The 14,909-nt window shown below is 40.6% G+C and overlaps 1 protein-coding gene across 1 annotated transcript in view; it reads left to right on the top strand.

Moving 5' to 3' along the window:
- Positions 1–14,909, top strand: part of COL27A1 (collagen type XXVII alpha 1 chain) — a 243,335-nt gene that overhangs the window by 32,609 nt on the left and 195,817 nt on the right. Inside the window, exon 5 of the mRNA XM_051979980.1 lies at positions 2,271–2,324. Within this exon, the coding sequence (XP_051835940.1) occupies positions 2,271–2,324 (54 nt within the window). The remainder of the gene's footprint in view (positions 1–2,270; positions 2,325–14,909) is intronic.

Here is a 14,909-nt window from a genome sequence, read left to right as displayed (position 1 = left end):
GAATCGATTATAATAATTGATCGGGAATGAACTTATTTCAGATAAGGAGACATGGAAGGGCATACCTGGCTGAATACAACACTCTCCAGGTGTGGAGCTAACTTGAATGGACCAAGGAGGAAGCAAGGAGGCAGTCTTGCTAGAGGCAGGGGGACATACAAAATGACCTACTGAAGTTCCTTCCAGGATGTTTTCCTGTGACAATCTATTGTGATGATTCAGTTGTATGTCTGATAGAGGACTTGGATTTTGGGCAGATGGTAATAATTATTCAGACCATAGGGCAAGAATCCAGGTTGTTAGGGCTCTGTTTATACTAGGCCTGGAAGCTTTTTATGCATAGGGACCTTTTTGGAGAAAGTGGCCTGAAGCAAGATCTAACCATTTCAAGAGGGTGTGGAAAAGTATTAGAAAGATGTAGTTTCCTTTAGGGTGGTAAACCAACAAATGAATTTCAGTCATTCAATCTGTCCATCTAGTTTTTTTGAGCACCTACCATGCTCACATTTCCTGTGGCATGGGGGATACAAAGAAAAAGAAAACATTTTCCTTGTCTTGAAATAATAACTGACATTTATATTTAGTTTTAAGTTTTTCAGTGTTTGTCTCATTTATTGTTTTATTTGATTCTTAAAGTCACCCTGCAAGGAAAATGCTGCAAATATTTTTATTCCCTTTTTTACAGATGGGTAAAACCAAAGTTGATAACCAAAGAGGTTAGATGACCTCTTTGAGGTATTCAACCCAGGTTTTTCTGACTTTAAATCTTGCATTTGAGCTAATACCAATCTGTTGGAAAGACAAGGCCTAATTGTCAAGGACAAACTATGTGATATAAACCATGTGGTAGAAGATCAGAAAATAGAACTATCTAAATGCAGTTGAGCAGTTAAGAGACCTCAGCCTGGAGGACTATAGTTTCTCCTCTATCCTTATCCTTTATTGCAGAATTTACCTGGAGAAAATGTTATGGAAATGCGGAAAACAGGCAAACCTCTGGAGAAAAGATTTTCTTGTCCCTTTCCACATTATATCCAAGTTTCCCCCTAGTTCTAACAGTCTATAAGTCCTTCGTGGAGGAAGAGAGACTTGAATTTGACCTTGGAGAATGAATAGAATCTGCATTGGAAGAGTTTGGTCAGGGCATTTCAAGTTTGGATGGTGGGGAATACATGAGCAAAGATGTGCTGTTAAGGGCAGAAGAAAGCAAATAGTGAAAGGTCTGGCCTGGGGAGCAAAGGACAGAGTTGGCAAAGTAAAGTAGGACTGGCATATGAAGAGCTCTGAATGTTAGATTGAAGAATCTCTTCTGTATGCTACTGATGCATCGGGACAAGCATGAGGCTAGGAAGAGTATACAAGAAGTTGGAGGTAGTGAACATGGAGCTATAGTCACCCTTATATGCCCTTTTATGCAGCAAATCTCTTCTAGAAAGATGAAGAGACACTTGATTAGTGGCTTGAATTTAAGAGTTGGGACTTGTAGATTATAGCTTCTATCTTGGGAAGATTTGGATATGAGGGGGAAAGAGCAAGTTGAGTCATTCTTTTTACAGAGGAAAGGGACCAAAAATGAGTAATGGTCAGTCTCTTGAACTCCACTCCTGAGATGACAGGTCTAAAAATCTAGAAGTCAAGGCAACAAGAACCAAGTGTTAACCATGAACTAGGCATAGTGCTAAGCACTGGAGATACAAAATAAGGCAAAAAATAGTCCCTGCTCTCAATTAGCTCACCCTCTGATGGGGGGAGACAACATGCAAACAACTATGTACAAAATAAAACATATATAGAGTAAATTGGGGGTAGATTTCAAAATAGTCTGCAAGTCTTTTAGAAGCTGGTCTTGAAGGAAGCCAGGAGGTAGAGATGAGGAAGGAGGGAGTTCCTTGTATTGAACACATCCAGGGAAAATTCTTCAAGTGGGAAGACATGTTTTGTGCAAAACCACACTGTGTTATACACTATGTGGCAGAAAATAAGGTATAAGAAGATTGGAAAGGTAAGGGACCAGGTTATGGATAAATAGTACAATTCCCTCATTTTATAGATAAGGAAACAAAGGCTTAGGAAGGATTAATGCGCAGTAAGTAAGTAAGCAGCCAAGAAAGATAGAATTGACCCCTGGCCTTCTGTCTCATGAACTGGTGATCTTTCCACAGTACCACCAATACCCTTGGCTTGATGTTAGAAGAAGCCACTGGGTACCACCATGAGTAAATTAGATAGGATCCATTTTCCTCTAACTTTTCTTTTCTTTTCCTGTTCAGGGTCCCCCTGGGCCTCATGGAAACCCTGGGCCTCCTGGCTCTCCTGGTGCAAAGGTAGGTATTTGTTGCCAGGTAGGTATTATTATTCCCTTCATTGGGGGGAAAGAATGGAAAGGGTCTAGGCCAGGGTATCCAAGCTTATTTTGTGAAGGTTGCAGATATCTTTTATAGTTTGTCCAAATTTTTCAGTATGACAAATGATTTAAGTCTACTAGTTCATGTGTGTCCTATGTACTAACAAGTTAATTAGATAATTTTTTTTTGTTTTTGCTAAAAACAATTTCAGGTAGGTGAACTACATTTGAGTTGCAGGCTGTGTACTGTATGTCTAGGACAGAGGGTAGGAATTCTGAACTTGAGGTGAACTTTTAAAAAATAGACAACTATTTCAATATAACTGGTTCTTTTATAATTCTATTAGATGTTATGCATTATATAACAAGTATTCCATTTTACACAGTTGAAAGCAGTATTCTGAGAAGGGGGTCCCCAGGCTTCATATGACTCAAACAAGATTAAGAATCCCTGGTCTAGGGTGGCGACAATTGGAACAGATCCTGGCTAGTCCATCAACTCTTGCTCTGAGAAACTGCTGCCTTTTAAAGCAGATACCTGAGGCATCCTGTGCCATACAGTCTCTCTGCCTGGGGTCAGGGTGGGAATGGCAGCTAATGTCAACTGGGCATTTCTTAGACACTAGAGGGTAAAGATAGTTTAGTTGGGAGACTGGACACTTTGCAGCATCAAGGAGGTTCAAAGTAGTATTGCCACCTTGGGAACTGGACTGATGCCCCCTCCAGCTTGAAAAGAAATCAGCTTCTCTGAGCTGGGGCATCTGTTTTGCATTGGGAAGGTTCTCCCAGTGAACATTACATCTTCGTGTGACCCAGAGTGTTGCCTCATCACTGCTCTCCAGATTACATTTGGAGGGTGAACCTAGTCATTTATGGTCCTTCAGCATGAGAAAAGCACAGGAATGCACACAGACAGACAGGCAGAAAGAGCTGTGCTGAATGTCAGGGACTAGAATGCTTGCGCACTCGCTCTCTCTCTTTCTCTCTCTCTCTCTTTCTCTGTCTCTCTCTCTCTCTGTGTGTCTCAGTTTCTGTGGGTGTCTGTATCTCTCTTTCTGTCACATTTCTCTGTGTCTGTCTCTGTCCCTCTGTGTATGTCTCTGTCTTCCCTCTTCACCCCTTTTCTGTCTATCTCCCTCCTTTCTTCACCCTCTCTCCTCTTTCTCTTTTTTTTCTATCCCTTCTCTTCTTCCTTTCTCTCTTCTTTATTTCTTTGTTTCTTCCTTCCCTTCCTCCATCCCTCTCTCTTTCCTCTCCCTTTTCTCCCTATCTCTTCTTTCTTCTTTTTTACTCCTCCCTCTTCCCATCCCTTTGGCTGTGTTGCTTCCAGATTGCTGATGGAAGGGAAAGACCAAGCTGACTCATTTGGAGATCTTCTCTTCCTGTCTGATCTGCAAAGAGGGGCTTCAGGAATCTCTCTTTTTTGTATGGGCAGGTGACCAAGTGGAATTTTTATTTCAAGCTCTGCTTTTTGCTTTTATGGTTTTTTTGAACTCAAGTTTCCTGGCCATGTTTTAGAATGAGATAAAACTGTACCATAGTTAGGAAGAAAAAAGAATGTTTTATCTTCAATTGGTGATATCTGGGTCTGGCTTAGTGTAGTGGAAAGGGCACTGCATTTTGGAAGGAGAAGACTGATTTAAACCCCATTTAAACTAATTACTATGGGGTATAACAGCCAAGAATCAATGTAAAAAAGAACAATGGATTTGGAATCAAAGAAACTGAGTTCATATCTTAACTCTTTCTTATTACTTATGTTACCTTGGCAAGTTCCCTCAGTTTCCTCATCTGTAAAATGTGAGGTAGCTCTGGATGGCCCCAAAGGTACCTTTTAGTTTTGATATTTTATGGTTTTACTATGGTGGCCATCACAGAAATCATGACAGGCCTTTGGTACAGATTTAATGATTATCAGCACTAAAAGGGACCTTGAGAAATCATCAAGTCTAGTCATCTTTCTCATTTAAAGAAGAATTGGAGGCCAGTGAAGGAAAGCAATTGAACCCATGATTCTTCAGCCAGTAAATGGAGTGACTGGCACTAGCTTCTGGCACCCTTTGCCTTATATCACTCCTGGCTTAGCATATACCTTCCCAGTTGTATTGTTCCATTCTAAAGGCTGGATATTAAGTTTAGATTACTTTGGGGAAGACTGAAAATAGATATGTTTTATATCTATTTACAGATAAGCATGGAATCTATCAGGAAGGGAAACTCAGAGGCAGAAGGATGGACGATGTGATATGTGGGAGCATCATAAGATTAGGAGTTTGAGGAAACATTGGAGATCATTCAATCTTATCACCTTACATAGAAATAAGAAGGTGGAAGCCTACTAGAGAAAATTGACTTGCCTAAAATTCTTGCAAGCAGAATTTGAACACTTTGAGTTTTCTACTATAGCATGCTAGTAAATGTAGAGTGTTCTTCTTGACTTTCCTGCAAAGATTGCTTTCCAAGGCTCGTTTCCACAGCCAGAGAGAGATTCCCCAATTGCTACACCCTCCTCCCCCGCTTCCTCCTCCCCCACCCAGCTGTGCACTTCTCTCTGTGAGAGTGCCATTCACTTGGGCCCCTGACCTACAGAGGCACCAGCACTGGCAGGCTGGCAGGCCGGTCTGCCTCACCCATCAGCATATGTGGCTGATGGGGGAAGCCAGGGCAAGACAGGGCTGGGCAGCCACTTAGCAATCAATTTTGGAAAGTAGCTGGCCGGGGTGGCCGGGGAGGAGGGGAAAGAGGTGGGTGGGGACCAACTGGGGAATTACTGCTAATAGCTGAAAGTGAATCCAAATGGCCCAGCTTACAGTCCTGTGCCTGTGTACTTTGGACTGCCAGGCAAGAAGACTTCAGTCCTTTATAATTTTTAATAGATAAGGGCGAGGATTCTGGGAACAAAAGCGTAGGAGGTGTTTCTCCCACTGGGCTGTGTCTCAAGCCAGAAGGAACTGTGTTGTTCTTCTGCTGGGGTCAGCCCTTTCCTGATGAACTTAGTCTTAATAATCATAGCTCACCATGGACCATAGTTCATTGTGGCACTTCACAGTTTGTGAAACACTAGAATACATTATTTCGTACATTCTTCATAATGGCCCTGTCTGGTTGGTAGAGGATATCATTCTTGCCTTTTTACTGATGGGGAAATCAGAAGGGTTAAATACAACCCAAGGTCCCATTCAGTCTGCATTTACCCCAGCAGAGCCAGATTTTGGACTTGGCTAGTGTATAACTGGAACTCAGTCCCGGGCTTTTGTCTCCAAATGCAATGGTTTTTGTTGTTTTGCTTTTTGTTTAAAATTCGACTCCAGATTAAGGGGCTTACATTCTGGCTTGAGGACTAACAAGTCATGACATTTGCCCTTTGTTCCCCCAGCTGCTTTCTGGCCTATATGTTGGAGGGAGGATGGACCAGGAGAAAAAGCTCAGCAGATGTACTGATGAGCAAAGCCGAATCTGCATGTCTAGAAGGGAAGCTTCCTCTTCCCATGTACAGTCCCAAACCTCCTGGCAGAACTAAGCGGCAGCAATATATGTAGCCCTGGGTGGGCATCAGTCCTGATGCTACCTGGCAGATGTCCACGATCCGTCACTGTGGAGAGATGAGTGGGAGCCTTCCAGCAGGTCGATGGGGCTTGGGGCAAAAAGGTTTGAGGACATGCTGCATTTTGATGGGGAGGCACAGCTCACCACACATGGACAAGCAACTATTGGACTAAGGGAGCAAACATGGCCAATATCCTTGGAGAGCCACAGTTTTGATGGATGAGACACAGTCCTTCCTCTTGGTGTGGTGGACACCTGGTCTTTGGCAAAGAACCTTTTTTCCAGGAAACTCTCATTCTGATGGGAGAAATGTGGTTAGGCAAACAGTGAGGTTGTGAAAAAAACCCTAATTTTAAATTCAGAGCACCAGGATTTCAAACCCAATGTCACCAAGGGCAAATTAACCCAAAGCCTTAGTTTCCTTATCTGTAAAATAGAATGTGTGTTTTGGGGATAGAGTTAGACTAGATGATTCCTGAAGTTCCTTCCAACTTTAAATAGATCATGTAATAGGTATTGAATCCCCTGCAAACCCATCCCCATGCATGTTTCCTTGGGATGTACTCCAATCCCATGCAATCATTTAACTTTTCTGAGCTTCAGTTTGCTCATCTGTAAAAGGAAGATAGTAATGTTTGTAATATCATCTTTACAGGGCTGTTGTAAGGATGGTGGTTCACAATTTCCTAAGATTATGTAAATATGAATTATTGTTAGGGTCACCTCATTTCTTAGCTCAGATAGTTTAGTCTATCTTTGGTAGAGGCTCCTTAGGCCTTGGCTGAACTAGAGAAATAGGATTTATTGTTCTGGGGACCTGGAAGAAGAGGAGGGAATTTGGTTGATGTTAGTCTCAGTTTCCTGTTCTTTCAGTGGTAGTGAGGCTATGAGCTTTTGACAACCCTGTAGGAATCTGCAGAGATGGCCAGTTTTAAAGCCAGGTTCTTTGGGGATCAATTACCTAATGTAGATTTGCTTTGAGAATTTTACAATCTGGCTCTGATCTTATCTTCCATAGTCATCTCATGTGACAGAATATAATAGAACATATATTCACTAAGCACTTCCAGTGTGATTTACATTGTGTTTGGTGAAGTGACAGATACAGAGTTAAATAAAACAAGGCCTTTGCCATCAAGGAGCTTACACAAAAATGAAATTTCTTGATCTCTCCAAGCCTCAGTATCCTATTTTGAAAAATAAAGAGTTTGGACTAATTGATGCCAAAGATTTCTTCTGATTCAGTTCTAACCCTTTCCATTCTGATGTTCTTTCTAATTTGATATCTCCTTTGCTTTTCTGCAGTTTATGGAAATCTACTTTGTGTCATTGTTTTTGATTTCTTACCTCAAAATTATGTTCCATAGTTCTTTTCTTCCAAGGATTGTATTGAAGTTTCATATTCCTTTCCCATTCATCCCTTTTGTGAGGTGCCAGAGAACTGTAGAACCCTGTTTCTACTTTTTACTATTGTCATTTGGGGTGACCGATTCTCAAGCTGAATTTAGCAGTTTGGAGCAAGATGTTCATGAGGCAGCTTGACAAAGCCACAGAAAGAAGAGCCCCTTCATCTTGGACTGAGGATGGGTTGATTCAGGCCCAAGTTTCTGATCATGGAAAATACTACCTGGCATTGCAGCTGCTTTTCCGATCTCCTAGCAAACAAAATGATTTCAGACCTGGAGAGTTTTCTTCCTACATCCCAGTATAGGGTCCTGGAAGAGCCGTCTTTCTCCATGGCTGACTCCCAGGGCTAAAATATTAGACCATTTCCCAAAATGCAACCCAGTTTCCTGGTTCATACTAGGATGGAGGAGGAGGATTTTCCATGTTTCACTGGGGATTGTGGTTTGGCACTATTAGTAGTGGAGATGGAAACCTTTAGCTTTGGGCTGTGGACTAGGTGGCAGAGGTTTAAAATAGATGGGGTCCCCAGAGGCCAGGTTGCTGAACACATCTGTGGTCTTAACTTTGGCTGAATTAGGGTCTTATGCCCAAAGATGGTGGAGAGGGAGTTACAGCTGGGAGCGAGTAGCAACGGGACACCTAGTTATGAGGTCAGCCCCCCTAGAGAAATCCAGAAAGAAGGTACCCTCAGAGCACAGCCTCCACTTCGATAAAGGCTGTGTGCATGGGGAGATTAGTTGCATGACTTCACTTACTATTTGGCAGCCCTTGCCGGCCTTCATTCACAATTTGCCCCGATACATCTGTAATGAATCAGTGGCGTTCCATGCCGCCAGCCGCCAAGAACACGTTCCCCTGCTGGAGAAAGCTGGAAGGAAGGGAGAAAATAGGTTGGAGGGCTGGGCTAGAGACAATGATGAGGGAGGAGGGAGGCTTGGCGAGGCTTGGGGAGACGGGGGTTGGGATAGGAATAATTATGACTCAAGGAGGTTCTACTACTTGACTTTCTGAGATCTGTCCCCTTAGCTCAGAGCTGGAAGAGCCTGTTAACTCAGTGGCGCTTTGGCTGAGCTTGGATGAGCACTCTGAGAGGATGCTGAGGATGCATAAAGTCCATCAGCGGTAGCTACACACCCTGGTGTCAGCAGACAGGTCTTGGGGATAGGGGATTCTGGACTGAGAAGGGGAAGGACCTGGTTCAAATCTGAGTACAGTGACTGCCCAAGATCAGGATCCCGCTCAGTAATTTCTGGCCCCTCCAACCTCCCCTTCTTGCAGCCTTTCCTTCTCCTGTGGAGCTCTTTCCTCCACTTCTTTGATCCTAGAACCTTTATTCCCCTCCTGCTCTATCTGAGGAAAAGCTTTGGAATATACTCCTATTGAGTAGCATCTGACAAGTAGAACAATGTGTTATCTTTCTTTTCTTAGGCGTATTCATATGAATTTCTAATAATAGAATTTCAAGAGACACCTGGGGAGGTACCTTTGGAAGAACAGACAAACATATATGTCTTTAAAATGTGGTGTGATTACGTGTTAGTAATAGTAATCATGGTTTTTAGATCTGAAAGCTCTAGCTCATGTCTACCAACCCTCTCATCTTGCCTATAAAAATGAAGTCATCTGCCTTAAGTCATATGGGCAGTAAATAACAGAGCCAGGATTCTTCTTAGCCTTTTTAATTAAAATTTTTTTTCCTTCTTAGTCTTATTTCTAAACTTGCAGAGTCTAAATGACTTGTCCAAATTCACCTGGCTATTAAGTGGTGGAAAGGGACTGCCTTAAACTTGGGTTTCTGGCACTAAGCCTAGTCCTTTTTCTACCACACTGCATATATTCCAAAACTGGGGGGCCTTTTCTCCACTGCTCCCCATTGTTTGCAGTGCTTTCTCTTTGCTTGTTCCCTCTTCTTTCCCCCATGTCCTATTCTTTTTTCTTTCCTCTGCACATGATTTTGGAATACTCATTGGGATGTTCCCTTGGCATGCCCTCTTGGGACTAAGTGTCCTACTGCCCTAGAAAATCCCCCCTTAACTGGCAAGGGGAGGATGTGTGTGTGTGTGTGTGTGAAGAATCTGGCATCCTTTTTTGGCCATTAATAAATCTTTAGTAACACAGGAGCAAGCTCCGAGATGTGAACATAAAAGGCATTGGAACTGTGGGTGGAATTAGCCAACAGGAACAGAGTTTGGGGGGTAGTGATGTGGGGGTAGTGATAGGGGGCAGAATGCAGTTTAAGGTTGTAGAGCAGAAGGATGCAAAATGCCCAGGTTCAGTAGAAACAAGTAGCCTGGAATGAATCAGTGTAAAAAGCTTGGAAGTTAATAGGAACTAGAAAATGAAGGTGGAGCCCGTAACCTGATCCAGCTACATCCAAAGGAAGGTGCAACTCTGGAGGAGGGAGAGAGGGGAGGGATAGGGGGTCAGATTGGAGAGTGAAGAAGGGGTGTTAGGTTTAGAGAATTTTTATCAGAGGAGAATGGAGAAATACTTTTTCTTCCCTTAGGATACTTTGGGAAGAACATCTGGCATCCTGTGTTTGTTTCTGGGCATCTCATTACTAGAAACACAAAGGCCATCTGGAGGGACGACTGAGGGGAGGGAACTGTCAGAACATCTGGGTTCTGATCCTAATTTAATCAGCTGTGTGATCTTGGACCTTCTGATCTCTGGGTCTCAGTTTCCTTATCTATTTTATGAAAAGATCAGTCCAGGTATTGCTTCAAGTTCTAATTTTCTAAGAATAAATGACAGCTAACATTTGTAGAGCATTTAACCTTCATAAAGCACTTTATAGATAACAACCCTGTGAGGTAGACACTATTATTATCTCCATAAGAAAAATGAAGCTAGCAGAGATTATGTGATTTGCCCAGGGTTGCATAGCTAAGTATCTGAGCTAGGATTTGAACTCATATTCTGAATGAGTCAGAAAACATTCCATTGTGCTGTAGAGACGAGAAGTTGGAATAGCTGAGCTCAAAAGAAGGAAGAGAAACTAATGTAATGTTCTTGGCTTGAGATAAAGTGGAGAAGCCTGGATGTGATCTTTAAAAATGAGTTTTTGTTGATATCTTCATTTTACATCATGTGAGCTTCTTGTTGTGTGTCTCTCCTTCATCTCCAGAGAGCCATCCCTTTACAATAAAAGAATAAAAAAGAGCAGAATGGAGAAAACATTTCAGCAATCAATCAATCAGTCAGTCAACAAGTATTTATTAAGCAGGTACTATCTCTTCTTGTTGCTTGCCTCAAAGGAATCTAACATTCTACACATCATTCCACATCCCACATCTCCATCTCTGCAATAAATGGTAGAATAATGCCTTCTTGTGTATCTTCTTTGGGGCTTGGCTGTTATGAATGCACAGCATCTTCTTTCCTTCCTTCCTTCCTTCCTTCCTTCCTTCCTTCCTTCCTTCCTTCCTTCCTTCCTTCCTTCCTTTCCTCCTTCCTTCCTTTCCTCCTTCCTTCCTTCTTTCCTTCCTTCTTTCCTTCCTTCCCTCCTTCCTTCCTTCCTTCTTTCCTTCTTCTTTCCTTCCTTCTTTCCTTCCTTCCTTCCTTCCTTCCTTCCTTCCTTCCTTTCCTTCCTTCCTTCCTTTCCTCCTTCCTTCCTTCCTTCCTTCTTTCCTTCCTTCTTTGCTTCCTTCCTTCCTTCCTTCCTTCCTTCCTTCTTTCCTTCCTTCCTTCCTTCCTTCCTTCCTTCCTTCTTTCCTTCCTTCTTTCCTTCCTTCCTTCCTTCCTTCCTTCCTTCCTTCCTTCCTTCCTTCTTTCCTTCCTTCCTTCTTTCCTTCCTTCCTTCCTTCCTTCCTTCTTTCTTTCCTTCTTCCTTCCTTCTTTCTTTCCTTCCTTCCTTCCCTCCTTCCTTCCTTCCTTCCTTCTTTCCTTCTTTCTTTCCTTCCTTCCTTCCTTCCTTCTTTCCTTCTTTCTTTCCTTTCTTCCTTCCTTCCTTCCTTCCTTCCTTCCTTCCTTCCTCCATCCTTCCTTTCATTCCTTCCTCCATCCTTCTTTCCCTCCATCCTTCCTTTCATTCCTTCCTCCATCCTTCCTTCTCTCCATCTGTTCCTTCCTTCTTTCCCTCCTTCCTTCCTTCCAACAATTGGAGTTAAGTGACCTGCCCAAGTTAAGTGACTGAGTCTAGATTTGAACTCAAGTCCTCCTGACTCCAGAGTCAGTGCTCACAAAAGCTCACAGCTTTTTAACTGTTTCATTGTTTTTTCCATTTATATGGTTATGATCATTGTATATATTGTTGTTTTTTTCTAGTTCTGTTTATTCCATTTTGCAACATTTCTTTGTTACTACAGTAAGGATTGCTATAAATATTTTTTAGTATGTGGGATTTTTCTCCCCCCGCCAGTTCTGCTTATTATTTCATGTTCCATCAGTTTATTTAAATCTTCCCATGCTTTTCTGGATTAATCATATTCATTGTTTCTTAGAGGATACTAATATTCCATTAGATTACTGGACCAACTTGTTTATCATTCCCCAAATGAAGACCATCTACTTTGTTTCTAATTTTTTACTACTCCAATTGCTACAATTTTGATGGATATAAAGACTTTCTTTTTTATTAGTGATCTCCCTTTGGGGTATGAGGCCAGGCTATAAGCAACTTTTAGTCAAAGGATGTAGTCACTTAAAAAAATAAGTTTTTATTGATGTCTTTTTCTCTACGTTGCCATATTTTTCCTAGTATCCTTCCTCTTTCCCTTCCAGAGAGCTATTCTATATAACAAATAGTAACCAACAGTAAAGAAGAGGAAAAATTGACATAAATACATAGAAAAAATATGAAAACATATGTGATGTGCAACATTTATAGACCTCCAAACCAGTCTGAGTGTCTTCTTATATTTCTTCTTTCAAATCATGCTTGATCTTTATCATTTTATTACATTCACTTTTGACTTTTTAATGTGGTTTTTGTTTTCATTTGCATTGTTATAGCCATTGTGTCGGGTAGCTAGGTGATAAGTAAAGTGGATGGAGTTCTGGTCTCAGTTAGGAAGTCCTGTGTTAAAATCCAGCCTTAAACATTTACTAGCTATGTGTCTCTGGGCAAGTCACTTAATTCCTATTTGCTTCAGATACTCATCTATAAAATGGAGACACATTGGAGAAGGAATGGCAAACCTCTCCAGTATCTTTGCTAAGATACATGGATGAGTCCACTGGATATGGCTTATCAACAAAATCACTGTGTATATTTTTTTCTCTCTCTGCTTACTTCACTCTGCATCAATTTATGTAGGTCTTTCTGTGCTTCTCTGTATTCATCACATTCATCATTTCTTACAGCAGAGTAATATTTCATTGTATTCTTGTACCACAACAGGTTTAACCATCCCCCAATTAATGGCTATTCAACTTGTTTCCAATTCTTTGCAATCACAAAACTGTTGCTACAAATTTGTACACATAACTCCAACTTGTTTTCCAAAATAGTCATATTTATATGTACCAGTGTGCCTATCTTCCTTCATTTCTCCCAATATTGACTGTTGCCATTTTTTGTCATCTTTGTCAATTTGCAGAATGTGAGTTTGTAAACTCAGGATTATTTTGATTTGGATTTCTCTTATTATTAGTAATTTGGAGTGTATTTGCATGAGGCTATTAAGAGTTTGCAGTTTTTCTTTTGAGAATTATACACATTTTTGATGGCATATTTACTGGAGAATGGTTTTTGGCCATGTGTGTATGTGTGTCTATAAAAATATATCACATAAATATATACATATATGTATATTAAATATAAACTGTCTCAATTATTTATGTATCTTAGATACCAAATTCTTTTACTAACTAAAAGGAAAAAACCATGAGGAAGAAAGAAAAAGAAAGATAGGAAAGAAAGAAAGAAAGAGAGAGAGAGAAAGGAAGGAAGGAAGGAGGAAAAGAAGGAAGGAAGAAAGAAAGAAAGGAAGGAAGGAAGGAAGGAAGGAAGGAGGGAAGGAGGGAGGGAAAGAAGGAAAGAAGGAAGGAAGAAAAGTGAAAACACCATGTATTGATCCATTTAGTCTCCATAGTTTTCTCTTTGGGTGCAGATGACTCTTTCCATCATAAGTCTATTTGTCCTATAATATGTTAAAAACACATATCCTATCCTTTACCCTTCAATTCTTTCCCAGGATATCTTCCCTTCATTAGTTCCCCCTTTTATCCATTTTGACCCCTTAGTGAACTAATTCAACCACACATTGTCCTTCTTTCTTGAATTCTTGGCTTCCTCATAATTTCACTGATTGCTCCTTGCTGAGCCTCTGTCTTAGCTCACCAGTCATCACCTTTGATCCTTTATATCATGCTGAATAACAAAGATGGAGAAAAATCATACAACTGTTATGAGTCCATTCTAAATTTGTTATACAATTTCACATGGCCCTCACTGCTACTTGGCAATCCTTCTATATCTCTCTTGTCAACTCATTATCCCACTTTCCACAGCAGCTCATGTAGCTCTTTTCATCTTAAGATCTCCTATGACTTCCTCTTTCCTCTCTACCCTGAGGTGAGAACTCTGCCTCATATTTTACAACAAAATATTTGAAACTATTCTCTGTGAGCGTCTTTCCCATCTCCTATCACCCAGATACCTTTTGCTACTCTCTCCTCCATTATCCTCTAGGATTAATTACAAAATGATCTTTTTGACAGAAGACTTTGAAACCTTCCATAACCTCACTCCTTCCTACCTTTTTTGGTGTTCTTACCCTTTACTCCCCAATACATACTCTTCAATACACTGACACTAGCTTCCTGGCTGTTCCACAAATAAGAGAGACACTCCATCTCTCAGCTCCAGACATTTTCTCTAGCTCTGTCCCATTCTGGAATGCTCATCTTCCTCATCTCTGCCTTCGTTGGCTTTCTTTCCCTGGCACTTAAGTGCCAGATAAAATCCTACCCTCTACAGGAAATTTTGACCAATACCTCTTCATTCTAGTGCCTTCTCTCTGTTGATTATTTCCTATTTATCCTGTATATAGTTTGCTTTTGTACATATTTATTTGCATTTTACCTCCTCATTAGATTATAAGTTTTTTGAGAGGTCTTTTGCCTCTTTTTGTATGTCCAGTTCTTAGCATGGTACCTAGTATATAGAAAATACTTAACAAATATTTAATTGACTAATTGATCCTACCCATAGAAAAGTATATGATCTGTTTCTTTTCTAATTTTTAATAGTATGACCTTTAATATTTAGGTCATGTATCCTTTTAGACTGTATTATGGAATATGGTATAAGGTGTTGGGCTAAATCTAATTTCTACCAGAATGCTTCCCAGTTTTACTAGCAGTTTTCCTCTCAAATAGGGAGTTCTTTCCTAAGTAATTTATGATTTGAGATGATCAAACACTGGGTTATTGAATTCTATTGTTTCTTATTCTCCCTTCTCTAGTCTGTTCCATTGAATGCTGTTTTTAAACCAATACCAAATGATTTTTATGACTACTGCCTTATAAAATAGTTTAAGATCTGGATGTATGATTCCTACTTTGTTCCTACTTTCCCCCATAATTTCCTTTGGTTTTATAGATCTTTCATTTTTCTAAATGAATTTTATTATTTTATGAAGTGCTATAATATATTCGTTTGATATTT

Source organism: Antechinus flavipes, chromosome 2 (assembly GCF_016432865.1).
Source record: "Antechinus flavipes isolate AdamAnt ecotype Samford, QLD, Australia chromosome 2, AdamAnt_v2, whole genome shotgun sequence".
In the NCBI taxonomy this organism is placed as follows: Eukaryota; Metazoa; Chordata; class Mammalia; order Dasyuromorphia; family Dasyuridae; genus Antechinus; species Antechinus flavipes.
Note: the sequence above shows the minus strand (reverse complement) of the source record. Positions and strands in the feature narration are given on the sequence as shown.